Raw genomic sequence first — 15,679 nt, forward strand, 5'->3', positions numbered from 1 at the left:
TGTGGGAGTGTGTGATGTGTGAAAGAGGTGTATTCTGGAAAAAAAAGTGTGTTGCCGCGCGGATTATAAGGAAAAACATTTAAAAACCATTATATAAATATGTATATATATATATATATATATATATATATATATATATATATATAACACAATTGCTTCGTAATAATAGTAATTAATTGTTATATATCAATGATTTGTCGATACAATTACATTTCCAAATATAAACCAACCCTCGTCTGCTGTAACACTTGATTGGCTACAGTTTAGTGACGTTTGCGGAAGTAGGAATGAACTTCTCAAGGTATGGTAAGAAGAGCGTGTTGTTATGTTTGACTGTAATTCTCAGGGTAAAATGAATGTATAATGTGTATATTAATACATCTGAAGCTCATATGAAGCATAACCAGCTCACGTGTCTGTTAAAAAGCTGACACTGAAGCAGAGTGACCTTGGTTCGTGTTAAAGAGCTTTCTTTTTACCATGATACTGTTATCATATATATATATATATATATATATATATATATATATATATATATATATATATATATATCATTGGCCACATTGTGAGGACACGGACAAGTTGTGCTTTTTTGATAGATGTTTATAAATGAAATATTAACCATTAAGTCAAATCTTGTGCATACCTAACGAGCACAAAAAAACCTTGTTTATGGACAATAAAATACTGATGTTGCCAGGTGAGATTGTCATGGAGATTGGAGAAAAACAAAACTAAACAATGGCCAGGATGGTGGTCCATCAAAGCATGGTAAAATATAAAATGAATAAAGTTTCAGATAACCTTGATTAGAACCCTGCATTAGGTTTTGACATGATTTAGAAAGACATTTATTTGGAAGAAAAAGGAGATATTTTAGAGCAGTGATTCTCAACTGGTGCTCGGGACCCAAAAGTAAGTCGTGGACCTGTATTAGTTGGGTCACAGGCAGCTGGTCAAAAATGAATAAATACTTCATGTTTCTCATGTTGGACTTGTCTTTTATTTTGAAAGAAACTTTTCTTTTGACAAGCATGTTGTGAAATTCATGTTACACAGGAACAAATATAGATTATATATATATGTGTGTGTTTGTGTGTGTGTTTTGAACAGCTATTTTTGAAAAACAAAATTCTAAATTTAAAAAAAGTGGGTCGCAATTTAATGACCGTAGCAAAATGTGGGTCCCAGTGTGAGACCAGTTGAGAACCCCTGTTTTAGAGGTTGCACAAGTTAGTCAAAGTTTGCTGGAAATTGACTGATTACTTTATACATTATATACATGATACCGTTAATCAAGCTGAATATGAAGGGAAGCAGATGAGGGATTTTGTCACTTTGAAACTTTTTTTTTTTGGGTCACTTTCTTTGAAACTTTGCATCTGCCACAAAAAGTAACATTTTTATGCAGGTTTCAGTTTGTTTTTTCAGAACAAAACCACCAAACAAACCATTCCAACATGCCTTTTTTATTTGGCCTGCTATGTTATAGTATGGTATTTTCAAGTGTTTAGTAAATATTAATTAATTTACATAAAATAAATAATTTGGCCAGATACGGCACCAAATGCTTGTCTATGTACAGTATATCATCTTTTTTGACCACCCTGATGGTCAGTTAAGCTATCAGTTTGCCTGGAAATGAATCATTAACCTTAAGCATCCTTTTCCTTTTAGTTCTTATACATGTTTCATAATGCACTTTTTTTAATTTTTTTTTACCAAACATTAGGTTTTTTTTGTTTTGCAGTGGAGAAAAAGAAAATGAGGGTGTCCACCGACCAGTTACAAAAGCTCACCATCTTCACCACCATGCTGACTGGTGCAGGGGTCATGACCATGTACTTCCTCATGCAGAGTAAGCGTTACCCACTTCTCACTCTTTTTATTTACAATGAGCAAATGTTTACACCGTAAAATAATAATATGATATAAAAAGTATAAAGAAATTAAATAATACAGATATATACATATTTATAGACAGTCTCAGGAGAGATGCCTTAGACCAGTGGTCCCCAACCCTGGGCCGTGGACTGATACCGGTCCGTGGGTCAATTGGTACCTGGTCGCACAGAAATAATACATAATTTACATTATTTCTGTTGTTTTTATGTATTATCTGAGCCTGAACGATGTTTTATTTTGGAAAATTACCAGATTCTCTCTGCTACATCTATCTATCCCTCACTCTTGATGCATGTCAGGATGCCAGCCTCTGTCACCAGCTGGAGCTTCCCCTTTAAGCACATTTTAAAGGGGATGCTCCGGCAGGTAAGTTACCGCTAAAGTGAAACCTCCAAGATAGCAAAATTAACAAAAAAACAAACATCTTTGCGCATTGTAAAAGAAAGAAAGCTACATTTAACAAACAATACTAGGAGTTCTACTTAAAATATGGATTTATTGTGACAGGTAGTTCCCACGCACTAAGCCTGCGATGGAACCGTCTCGTTGCAGAGAAACGAGCTCAGGTCTCCTACTGATTTAGCGTTATGGGGAGTTGTGTTTTTCATGCACTTTATATTTGTTTTTGTGGCATATCTAATGTTGTAGAACAATTTAAATATCTCGGGGTAGTCTTTGATTCCAACTTGAATTTCAAGCAGCATGTTAAGAAAATTGAGCATCTAAAGGTCTATAGACATGCCATGATATTCAGCCACATAAACTACTGTTATACTACTTGCTCTTATACCTCAGAGACTATCCTGAAGCCATTAAAGTCTCTCTTCAAGAGAACACTAAAAGTTCTGGACAAAAAGCCTTTACAGTATCATTATTGTAACATCTTACAACATTCTGGATTTTAACAGTTATCAGGTATTCATGGATGCTTGCCTCATCTTTAAAGTTTTAAATATGAGGGGACTGCAACGTACAAAGGCGCAGGACTAACTTTGGCCAAATGGTGGGTCTATCAGAGGCACACAGTCATAGAACAGGCTACCAGCCCACGTCAGAAACTGTGATACCTATTTAAAACTACACTGAAACAATGGTTGAAAACTAACCAGACATGCACTCACAGTTAGATTATTCACTTTTTACCTTGGGCCTCAAAGTCTTAATCTTAACCTATATGTAACTTGTCTATGTTCTACGTGTAATGTGTAATGTCCTGTGATTTATTTATTCTTTGTATTGTGTCTTGTTGAATGTGTACTGTACTAACCTGCCTTAGGACAATGGATGAAAATTAGCCGTTGTGCTAACTCTGGCATATTTACGTTGTTGCTCTATGTTGACATGTTGATGGATATGCATTGTCCTAATTCAAATAAATAAATAAATAAATAAATGAAAATGTTGAAGGCATGTTTAACCCTGACGCTGCTAATAAAGTTGTATACACAGTGGATTCATGTTTAATATTTAGAAAATGACAGGTTTTTTTGTTTGTTTTTTTTTGGCCACATCTTAAAGGCCGATCCGAGAAAATATTGTCAGACATTAAACCAGTCCGTGGGGCTAAAAAGGTTGGGGACCCCTGCCTTAGATGGTTTTATTGTCCAGTCGTACAGCGCTGGAGATGAATGACCTGTGGCAGCATTCAGTCCTACACTGTGGGTGTTTGAGTTTACCACTGAAGGAGCTGCTCTGACCCTCCACAGTCGGTGTTGATTTGATCAATGTTCCCGTCATTACAGACATCATAACATAGTGTACTGTACTTCTCTTTCTTCTCCGTCCTCTGGCTTTTCCTCAGAGGAATACTCTGTTTAGAGCTGCTTGTAGTGGCTTTAGAGGTAGCCATGAGATTGTGAGCACTTGTGAAATTACATGATGAGCACAGACTTGTAAAAAGTAACTTATATTTAGAATAGAGCTCGATCAATTAATCAGTTCGGTCGATTAATCAAGACAATTTTAGCTATCACCGATTAATCATTATCGTCAATAGCCTGGCCGATTACTCAGAAAAATATACAAAATTACAGAAAATGACAACAAAAGTACACAAAAAGACAATTACTCTGCAAAACACTCCAGAAAACAACAACAGAAATACACAAAAAATACTCCAAAAAAATGTCAGCACTAATACACGGTATGACTCCAAAAAACTGGACAAACACATAAAAGGATTACAGAAATGCACAAAATGCTTCACAATGAGAAAGACGACAACAAACATACACAGAATGACAGAAAAACACACAAAATTACCATTAAACCTCTTTGTTCTTTCCTGTATTAATACATGAATGTTAAACATGTGGCCCTCCGATCAAACAAATGCATTTTTTTCAGCCCCGCTGTGATAAAAGTTGCCTACCTCTGATGTACAGTATATATTCTGTGTATGTAATCATCTTTTTTCATATAATATACACATACAGTATATATTTTGATATATCTGCTATCGACAGATACTTTGGATATCGGCTTTTTAAAAAGCCCAATATTGGTATCGGCATCGGTCCTAAAAATCCCATATTTTTCGGGCTCTGATTTAGGAACTTTTAGGTGGAACTTGTAGAAACAGGGGAGGGTCCCCTTAAAGAACTAAATATTAACCTTTACCAACTGTGTCAATGGTTTGTGCATCTTTCCCTATTGTGAACATTCTGATGAACTGATTATACTGTGCTTATTTACCTTTTCTGTGCCTGCTTAGAAAAATTTGCTCAGGCTGAATACCATCGACTAGCTTTACAAGAGCTGGAAGGGTGTCAGAATGCCATGAAAGTCCTGGGGGCTCCACCTTTGAAGGTCCACAACATTCACCTGACAGACAGAAATAACCGTATTGATCAGCACGTTGCACGGGTAAGATGTTTTACACTCTGAGTTTAAGATGAAATGATAGAGATAATACTGAATACTTATACTTAAACACAGTGTAAAGCCAATTCTGACATTTTCTTCTTAACACATTAAATATGTCATAAATTAAATTAAATTCAATTCAACTTTATTTATATAGCGCAAAATACAACAAAGTCATCTCAAAGTGCCGAACAAAATATAAAGTCCATAGTAAAAAAGAAGAAAGAACCCAACAAGATCCACATGAACAGCATTTAGCGACAGTGGGAAGAAAAAACTCCCTCTTTTTTATAGGAATTAATCTCCAGCAGAACCAGGTTCAGAGGTGGCAGCCATCTGCTTCTTCTGGTTGGGGTTAGTGAACAGAAGGACAAACAGAATAGGATGGAAGGATAGTCCATCCAAGTGTCTCAGATTAGTTGAGCTGTGAGCCATTGATCAGGAACCGCTATCTCCAGCATCAAGACACCTGAAACAGAAAAGAGAGCGGTGGGCGTGGCGAAGGCACAGACTGCAGGAAATATATATATATATATATTTGGGGCGGATATCAGTGTAAATGGTGTGAAGCAGTGTGAGCAGTATGATGGGTATGCAACAAGGAACAGAAGTTGGGGGGTTGTCTACAACCTGGCACAACCGTGTCCCTGGACAAAACATCTCATAAATGTATTCTTTAAAAGATGTACAAAGGCATTCAACTATTTATTATGTAATTGTGGAGCAAGGTTTCACAAACTGTGTTTCTAATTCCAGTGTTCAGCATTTAATGGGCGGGACAGAAATCATAGCCGCGTTATGTAACGGAGCCATCATTAGCATTAACCCGACCCTGCTGCTGAAGCACACCAAACTTCCACGGCCTTCGGCGGGCGCAATTCGGCCTATGGACTATGGACTAGGGATGTAAAGATTAATCATGAGGCAGTTAAAAATCAATTGAAAGGTGTCACGGTTCACATCGACACTTGCAGTACTTTAAAATATATATATTTGAAATTCAGGACACACCACCGTGTTTTAAATCAGAAGTGTGGAAGCATTTTGGCTTCCCCAAGACAAAATGAAAGAAGTGAGAAAGAAAGAAAGAACATGTGAAATCCAGAGGGGAACAGAGAGGAAAGGGAGAAACAAGAGAGAGAGAATGAAAGTCATAGTTTGTTTATTTATATTATTTCTTTGATATGAGATTTGTTCAAAGTCCAATTGTTAAAGTACATTTTCAGTTTTAAAAAGAAAAGGAACTATTATGCAGTTTTGCATAGTTTAATGTAAAGTGAATAGGCTTCTACTTCATTTGTATTATTTCTTTATTCAGTATTTAGTTTTAATTAAATTGCATTGTTTTGCATAGTTTGTCAAGGGATTCTTTTGACAATAAAAGACAAAAGAAAATAGTACAGTATTTTTATTTTTGTTTTCAGTCATCATTTGTCTCCAGTCTCATTTTGTAAAATAAATCGTGAGATAATCATATCGTGAACCCAGTATCGTGCATAGAAACGTATTGTGAGTGAAGTGAATCGTTGAATCCCTAATTCAGACTCAAGGGAATAAAACGCATTCGCTGGTGCCGCATTTTCCATGAAATGAGCACGTTTATACACCACAATTTGGTTTCTCCTTGCTCTCTCCTATAGACACAGTAAGGAGGCGGTGCCCTTCGGCGTGTGGGCGTGGTTCCAGCACCTCTAACTGACACGCCCCCAGTGTTTCAGAGCAGAGAGAAGTGCTTGTTTTTCCACGATTTTATTTACTTGGTAATTTTTTTTCATTTTTCAAATTTGGCTCAGTGGTCAATGACACATGTTTCTGTGGTGTGACAAACTCATAACACACATTTATTTCTGCTTTACACAGACTTTAAATCACTAGTTGTACAGAATCTCACTGTATTAGTAGGCCATTAAAGATAACACTGAATTAAATAATTAAAAATAATAATTCCTGATAGGGAAAACATGTTAGGAAAAGTTTAGGAAAGTTTAAAACCACACTAAATTAAATTATATAAAATCATTTTGTTTTGTTTTTTTTAATGGCATGCAATCATTTAAACTGCATTTTTATAAGAGAAATTATCCTTTTTATTATCACAATGTGATAGTCTAATCTATTCTAACTGCTATTTTTTTTTTTTTCACTAAACATAAATTTTGCTTTGTAAAATGTTTTTTTTCTCTTTTTTTTTTCAACGAACCAAAAGTAAATGTAATTGGACACCAGTTAAAATATGTCGGAGCTTCTTTTGTGCGATCTTAGACTGGGGATGTAATTCTGTGATCATGTCTGAAATTCTTTGTGTTTTTAGCTAAAGATCCCTGTGACGGGGGAGAGAACCGGTGGTTATCTCTATACAACTGCATTTCGAGACTCTGACACAAACAGGTTAGTACACACAGTTACAGTATGTGAAGGATAATTCATTTTATACCATCAAAACCTTTTCCCCATTAATTAAAAATGTCTTCATATGGTTAAAAACCTCAATATTAAAATGTTAGAGGAATTTTGTGGTCTTTGTTTGATCAGATAATCTGGGCCATGACAGTGACAGTAGGGTGGTCCATGATATCATGGTAAAAAAATAAAGTATTGTAACCCAGCTCCACAAGTTTAAAAATGTTCTTTGTCATGAAAAATGATGCAGTGCAAAAATGGAGCAGACGCATGTTTAGAGGTCACTCAAAGCGCCACAATTTCCCTCCATACTCCAATTTAAGCGACACTTATCCAAAAAACATTGCAACTGTAAAATAACAAATATACCATTACTGCTAATGATTATCACTTAAAGCTGATATTCGGAGTTTCTGAGAGGATGTCTTGATGTCCCGCCCTAAACAGCTCCACTTCCTCTGCAATCTACTAGAAGCCACACCTCTACTTTTCTGCATGCGCATTGCAGAACATAATAAGGTCACATTGGGTTGCATTGATATAGGTATGTGGGTCAGGTAGAGCCAAAATCATATTTACCAGTTTGCTGTTGTGATGCGCGGCCTTGTTTCTGTGCACAGTTCTGTATTCACTTTGATTGACAGTCTCAAAAACAGGAAGTTGAAACCTATTGGCTGGGCTTCCATTTGTATAGGTGTCTCTAGGATGAAGGAGGGACTTATATACATTAATGTATATTAGGGCTGGGCGATATATCGAATATACTCGATATATCGCAGCTTGTAGTCTGTGCGGTGTTGAAAATGACCATACCGTTAAACTCGCGGACTTTTTTTTTTTTTTTTTTTTTTTTTTTTTTTTAAATATCTTAGTGGCATTATGCACAAAAGGTGCACTTAAATTTAGTGTTGTTTTGAAATGTCATCTTAATGACAACATGCACAAAAGGGCACTATTTGTTTTAAAATATTGTAGTGGCATTATGTACAAAAAGTGCACTTTAATTTTGTGTTTTGAAATGCCATGTGAGTTGCATCCTGCACTAATGTCTTGTTTTGAAATGTCTCTGTGACAATTTTGCACAGAACGTGCACTTTCTGTTGACAATTTTATGTTTGAGCCACTCACTGTTTAATAAATACAGTTATGTCAACTTTGACTTAGTTGTGATATCCCCTTTTTTGCATGAAAGTTTAAAATTGGCATATATTATGCAGTATGATCAAGAATGTTTTAATGTAGACATATAGAATCATCATACTGGTGTGATTTTGTGCATCAAAGTGTTAATTCAAGGGTAATGCAAAATATCGAGATATATATCGTGTATCGTGACATGGCCTAAAAATATCGCGGTATTTATAAAAGGCCATATCGCCCAGCCCTAATGTATATGAATGATCACTGGCAGTAGACCATAGTAAAAGACTAGTTTGGTATTTTTTCACATTTTAAAAGAATCATACTTAGATTTTTCAGAAACTTTGGATATTAGCTTTAAAATGTAAGATTATTGCATAAAAATGCAATATTAAAATGTTATGGTTATTTAAGCAGGTTCTGATGTTCTTCTTGCTGATCTTAGTTACAGAAAAGCTGTGTGGAATCTACAGATTGTTTACAAACTTTATTATTATGTCGTTTATAAACCGTATTAACTGTCAGCAGACTGTTTACAGGTACCTTCTAATTGGTCAAGAATATAACAGCCAAAAGTAGAAGTTTGGCTGCTACACAAAGGAACTGACCAGCTGTCTGCTACGCTGGATGAGTTAGGTATACGAGATCAAGTCCATGGTCTAGTGTTTGATACCATTGATAGTAACACAGGTTGGAGAATGGTGCATGCATTCATATTGAGTAAATCACTTGGGTTGCTTATCACCATCATGTCATGGAGCTGTTACTTTCCAGTGGTTTCCATGCCTTGTTTAGACCAGCGAAAAGCCCAGATGTGGTGATTCTAACAAAACTGATCATCTGTTGATCAGTCGGCAGCACAGGAAGTTGCCTCTGGTGACCTGTTTGATCTGCACACTAATGTTCTTCAAGCAGATATGGTGGGAATTTGCAAGGCAGCTGAGGAGTTTGTCAAACTTTGCATGATCTTCCTGGGTGGCGCAGATTTAGCAGATATCTCCTTTCGAGCACCTGGAGCATTCCATCACACACGATGGATGCAAAGGTCATCTACGGTCTCAACATTTTCTTGTTTCAGCAGCATTGACAAGTGATGACAAAACATTTTGAAAGAAAAACAACACACTGCAGACATTTTAAACCATGGACTTGGGTTATAGATCATTCTGTGAGCTTAAAATAGTGAATTAGTAAAACAATTGTCCAAACTTTTATTTCTCATTGTGTAAAATTATTCCTTTGAGTGACCTCTAAATATTCACCAATCAAGCTAAAAAAAAATGGCATAAATGTTAGTAGGCATGCATAGAAGAAAATGAAAGTTGTGGAGAAAAAGTTCCTCAAAGTTTTTATTTTTGAACCACCCAGACCACCCTACAGTGTCAGGTTTCAAATCAAGGATTCTTACCACACGTCCATTTCTATAAGAGTTTCAGGAGAAAAAACCAAAGTTGTTCTGTAGGATGTCTGAGCTCCAAGGTTTACCACTTTTTCAACACACACACACCCACACACACACACACACACACACACAATAATAATGTAAGGTATGATTTATTTCATGCCTGTTGTTAAATACGCCTCATATTTGTACTTTTTCCATACAAGTCTTTGTACTTGAGCCCCTGTTGTGTTAGTTGTAGTTTTTCAATATCACCTTCACACTCTTCGTCACAAACTTGGCAAGCCTTGTGGGCACTGTTGTGTGCCATCTTTGGGAGTTGAACTATCCGAGTCATCTTGAAAGGCCTTTTCCAACTACAGAATGGAATAAATGCATGAGCAGATTTGACTTAAGCTATTTTACAGTCTTTAATTTCTGGTCTTGTCCCGTGCTTGTAAGGCCTGATGGAGAGCAGTGGGACAAACATTTGAAATGAGGGTTGTTTTTGCTGTGCTGTGCGGTAACGGGAGGTTAAAAATGTCCGAAATATTTGAAAATAAAAGATAGAGAAGCTGAGGTCATTTGTATCCTATCCTGCCCTATGGATTCAAATGATTTTCAGTAAAGTGATTTACAAACTTCTGATATGTCAGTAAAAACATACCTGTGAACTGTAGCTTCTTCAGTGTTTTTGGTTTGCATTCTCTGCAGGTGGAACCTACATCAGGCAATTTTAAAGCTTCGAGAAGGACAGATAATTGACCTACTGAAGTCTCCACCAGGATCTGCACAAACCTCAGAAGAGGGGGAGGACTTCAGTCAGTAGCACTGAATTACTTAACAAACTGTTTTTGATGACTAAAGGAGTGTGTAAAACAACCTGCAGAATGAATTCCCTGGAGCCACAGAAAATGTGTAAGCAGGAACAAGGAAGTTCAAAGTCTTTCAACCATTTGTTTACCTTCTGAAAACCACAAGAAGGCCTAAATACACGCATATAAAGTCTAAGGGATCAAAGACCTCTTTAGTGTACTTATGTTGGTTCAAATCTGGAGAAAAATCAATGTTTGCTTTTAAATGTTTTTACATGGTTTGTTTGTTAACTTTAACAGTAGAGACGTTTTGGTGTTTCCACATCCTTCACCCTGTTTGGGACTGGTAAAATGGTCAATATTTACTCTACTCTATCTTTTCTTTGTGTTTTTGACTGTTATCAAATACAGTTTTTCAATAAGTTTTACATTATAAGTTCCCACTCTGTACATTATTCCCCAAGTCATATTTACAAAGATTTTGCTTGTTCCCTGTGACCACAGTGATTAGAATTTGGAATCATGCTTTAAATGCAAAATATAAAATGGTTATGATTTTGTTATTGTACAATGCAAATAATTTATGGCAGGTGTAGAAAAAAAAGCTGATATCAAATGTATACACTAAGTGTGTGGTACGACCGCTGTCAATCCAGAAGTTCTTCACTTGCATTAAAGTGAAGCATGTGTAAAATGGCAAAGTCACTGCAAATCAAAATTATATTTATGTATTTATGAGCAAACATTACACATACTTTCCTTTAATAAAGGAAAACCTTGTGCAGAACCAGACTTTGCCTTTAAAGGTTTTTAGATTTGTCGCAACACAGATTGTAATTATGCCTCCAACATTAGAATTATAAAAAACAACTTCCTTTAAGTTATTTAATAAAAAATAAATCAAGCAATCATTGACTTTATCTTATCCTCAACCAGCTTCTAAAAACCACCGTGAGAAAAAATTGGGTTGTTCTCAGAAACTCAGGAAAACCAGATACAGTTTGCTGAATCCTGATTGGGCCCAAGAACGCCCCACTGACCCCAGAGGCCCCTGAGAGTGGGGCCCCAGGGCGTAGTTGACCAATGTCCAGCGACACCAACCCTGCCACCCTCCAGGTAATATAATAGTAATCCTTGAGACACCCTTTAAAAAACTCCCACTTCGACTCTTAGCGACCAAAGATGGCCCCCCTCATATAAGTATTAAAGGCCCCATGTCATGTTATTTTTCACCATCTCCATTTGTTCTAAGAACTCCAAAAACATAGTATTTGAGGTTAATTTTCCCAAACAAGCCTGTTTTTCAGAGTTTTAGCCTCTGAAAAGTCACTTTCTGAGTAACTCTACATAAACAGGCTGATTTATGTCCTACTTGTGCATATTCTATAGACGGGACACTGATTTCCTCCTCCCCGCACGATGACGTAGGGCCAGAGGACAGCCCGCCCTCTTCCCACCCACTCCATAGCAGAGCTCATGCTGCTTTATAAACACGAGACAGAGTGTGGGGGCGGGGCGTTCACCGGTACATACATAGACTGTAGAAAATACATACATAGCACTGCGCGAAGGACGCAGAAATGCTCGCCTTCGTGGGCGTGTCTGTTTGCATGTGAATCACGGCAGAGAGCATCCTGGAGGCGCGGCTTCTCCAGCTCAGTGCCGCATCAAAGTGGGAACGCGTCATCAAATTGGAGCGAGGTGTTTGGGCTCCCCCTGCAGTAAGAAAGGAGCAAATCACCCTCTAACTAACGATGGAGGGAATCAATGAAAGAAACACTTTGGGCCTGTGTATGAAGACTAATAGACCTTTATGATGTTTAAAGCACAGAAAAGTTAGTTTAGCTTAACATGGGCCCTTTAAAACAAATAGTATATCATTCTTTTATTTATTTTTTACTTTCAAGACTTTATTTGTTATTTTAGTAGGTTTTGGTATGTTTCCAGGCCCTTTTTGGAGTAGTATCCAGCTGCAGCTCCTGAGCGGAAGCCCCTGATGGGACACAAGCCCCAGGCTGGACAGAAGTGACGCAGAATACCAGTACCCTGATCCACTCTTCTGGCAACTTTGCAAAACTTACCTTACTAACCCTAACCCCTAACCACTACAGCCTCCACTTCCTGGCTAAATTTGAGGTTTGTTGCATTGAAAAATAGCTTCTGTACATTATTGCATAAATGACCATTTTTTAAAAAAACATTCTAGTTTCTTATTTTGGAAAAATAACTTTATTCTGCTTGTCAAATCCCTGAAAACATTGAAAAATTAGTACTCACTGAAACTCTGTACACTGTTGGCGCAATTTATGTCAATATAATTGAACTTATGTCCTGACCCCGGTACGCTATTGTTGATACGTTATTGTTGTTACTGGAAAATATGTGATACTATTTTATTATATTATTTGTATTTTTTATTTTATCCTATTTTATGCTGCTGGATACTATTGTGTTTTTGTCATAGCACAGATGGCACCTGTTTTATTTCTGGTTGGGACACAAAATATGCAATATCTTCCCAAAAAAGCATTGTAAAGTGGAATAGTTGATCGGTTTATTGCACCCTTAAATAGATCATAATTTATAACAACATTTATTTTGATTCATTATAATTTTTGGAACAATGGCAGTTCCTTAAAAAAACTCATACTTGGACCAAAAATGGTCCCTCTGATATAGGTGTTAAAACAAATGATATCTTTTGTATAAATTATATATGTTTATCAACTCCAGATCCTACCATGATAACACAAAATATGCAATACTTTCCAAAACAGAGTTGAAAATTGGAATATTAGAGATTACAGACTTGAATAGGTCAATGATTTATAACACTGACTTGAATGCAATGTATAGAATGTATTAGAAACACATTTAGCACAAGCTAACAGAAATCACAAAACCTCAGCTGTATCTAAACACAAAAGATTGACAACCAAACAACAAATACGTTTTACAACTTCTAGCATAAGCCAGTGTTATGTGCATTCGGCGTGCATGTCCTCCACATTTGGTGCAGTGGTTCTGCAACATCTGCTTTGTGGGCTCAGGATGCATTGCTTGTGCTTTCTGGAGGGCTGTGGCTGTGGAAATTGATTTAAGTGTCGGTGGGCGGGGGGGGGGGTTAATAAGCATTTTCACACTCTGGTCAACAAGCACGTTCACTCTGTTGATATTTACAACTTAACAGCGTTTGTAATTTTAGTCCAGAGACCTTTATTGTTTTAATAGTGTTTATGTCATTAATATTACACATATTGGGACTCGAGGGGATGACCAGGGATTTCCGCTGTATGAAGCTAGGGCAGTCCCCTCGCTTCCACACAGGTGTTCCCTGGTGGACGAAAACACCGACAACCTGGGTCTCCAGCGTGCAGAATTTGCACTCTACCAGGAATGATGCACGTATCCCAGCACTTTTGTAAAACCGATGAGAGAAACAGTGTCAAAGCCACAGACCTCCTCTGCTTCCACACTCATTCTCACAAGTGTTTAACTTGTGATTTTTATGTATTTTCTGTATTTACCTATTTATTGTTAGTTTATTTTTTGCCTTGAGTAGTTGTGCTTATAAATAAAATGAATCATTATTATTGATGGGACAAGCGAGATCTCCGAGTGTGAAAAGGACAGTATGAGTTCTGACTTTGAAAAGGTAAATTTATGACACAAGATAAACACTAAACAGGCCGATAAGTGAGACCGCTTTGGTTGGTACTGTTTGAAAAGCCAGAAAACCCCCCTGAATTTTCAGCTCCTGTGCAGCATTAGCTTTAGCAGCGTAATCTTTAGCAGCTAACTCAGCATTTCTGCTTTGGAGAACGGTACCATGTTTATGCAAAAAAATCTTTCAAGGAATCAACGCTACAACGGTAAAAAAAATAATCTAGATCTCTGTCAGACTCGCTGTCAGCCAAGGCCAGTTTATCTCTCTTGACCTTTGACCTCGTGTGCGAGAACTGAACGAGAACAAGATTTCCGAGAGTTTGAAAAGACTTATTGAGCATTTGCATTTATTCTTCTTGAAACATTTTATTTACAAATTTAATCAAAAATATGCTAAATTCTCCAGGTGTTCAAACGTAACAGATTTATTTTATTTCCATGTACCAGTTTTCTACAAATAAAACAAAAACATACATGGAATTTGCTGGTTTAAAATCCCGTCTTATTATTATTGAAGGGACATTTGTTTTACTTTTTACTTAAGTACATTTAGTAGCATGTACTTTTTTTTTTTTTTTAACTTTTACTCAAGAAAGGGAGCAACTTCAATACTTTTATTTTTACCAGTCATTTTTTTATTCAAATATCTATACTTTTACTTAAGTACTGAAGACTAGTACTTTTGCCACCTCAGGTAATCCGTTACTTTCCCTCTGTGTGTTTGTGTACATGGGGAGGGCGGAGAGAGGGGGGCGGGGTGTTGGGGATCCAGCCCCTCCTCCTCCTTCTGTTCCTGTATCACAGACATTGGACCAAACCAAATGCTGTGAATAAAGGGGGTGCATCGATGAATCGCCTGATTCAGCCGTTGGACAGCTCCAGGTTCTGTCGGTGTGTCCGGTTGAGCACCTGCGCCTCTGCTGAGCCTTCAGTCGGACGGTGGTCGAAACCTGCAGGTTAGAGTTTAGACCTCGGTTTAGTCCATTTGCGCCAGTAAAACGGCTTTTATAGACATTGAGGGAAGGACGTGGGCGGAAAGGTGAAGCTTCCTCTCCAGATAAGAAAGGAAACAACGTGAATCCCGCAGAGGGACCGAGAGCTGCCCGTCTTTGTGTGGAAGGATGGCGCAGGTGGTGATGGTGCTGTGGGTTCTGTGGTCCGCCATCAGCTCTGCATCCTCAGCAACGAGTAAGTACACACGCACACGCACACGCACACGCACACTGAGCGAACACGGTGGACGTGGGCTGGGATGGCACATGGTTAATACAAGGATGCTGAGTCAGCGTCCTCAGTGCGGAGATTTTCTACGTCAATTGAAATCCCAGGTCATATGTTGGTGTTATCAACGCATTCAGCAGAGATGGGCAACTTCTAGAGCTGCACGATTATTATCATCATGATTATTTTGATCAATATTGTAATCACGATTATAATCACAATTATTTATCATGTTAGGGAAGAGTCTGTTTCTTTTGCACTACTTTAAAAAAAACAAACAATACAT

At 37.3% G+C, this 15,679-nt stretch overlaps 2 protein-coding genes across 4 annotated transcripts in view; both read left to right on the top strand.

Annotated features, from left to right (window-relative positions):
• Nucleotides 1-185: 185 nt before the first annotated feature.
• On the top strand, nucleotides 186-11,061 carry coa1 (cytochrome C oxidase assembly factor 1). Of its 3 annotated transcripts, none has more exons than XM_028473149.1 (5): nucleotides 186-301; nucleotides 1,751-1,858; nucleotides 4,619-4,770; nucleotides 7,082-7,158; nucleotides 10,406-11,061. In XM_028473149.1, exons 2-5 carry the CDS (start codon nucleotides 1,765-1,767, stop codon nucleotides 10,518-10,520), a joined length of 438 nt encoding a protein of 145 aa, XP_028328950.1. In that variant the 5' UTR covers nucleotides 186-301; nucleotides 1,751-1,764; the 3' UTR covers nucleotides 10,521-11,061. The 3 variants fall into 3 exon arrangements, with proteins under 3 accessions (XP_028328950.1, XP_028328949.1, XP_028328951.1); XM_028473148.1 differs by having other exon boundaries at nucleotides 268-306; XM_028473150.1 differs by lacking the exon at nucleotides 186-301 and adding an exon at nucleotides 697-771.
• A 3,982-nt stretch (nucleotides 11,062-15,043) lies between these two features.
• cntnap2b (contactin associated protein 2b) overlaps nucleotides 15,044-15,679 on the top strand; it is a 57,413-nt gene continuing 56,777 nt past the window's right edge. The window contains exon 1 of the mRNA XM_028472790.1: nucleotides 15,044-15,360. Within this exon, the coding sequence (XP_028328591.1) occupies nucleotides 15,294-15,360 (67 nt within the window). The 5' untranslated portion in view covers nucleotides 15,044-15,293. The remainder of the gene's footprint in view (nucleotides 15,361-15,679) is intronic.

Source organism: Gouania willdenowi, chromosome 17 (assembly GCF_900634775.1).
Source record: "Gouania willdenowi chromosome 17, fGouWil2.1, whole genome shotgun sequence".
NCBI lineage: Eukaryota > Metazoa > Chordata > Actinopteri > Blenniiformes > Gobiesocidae > Gouania > Gouania willdenowi.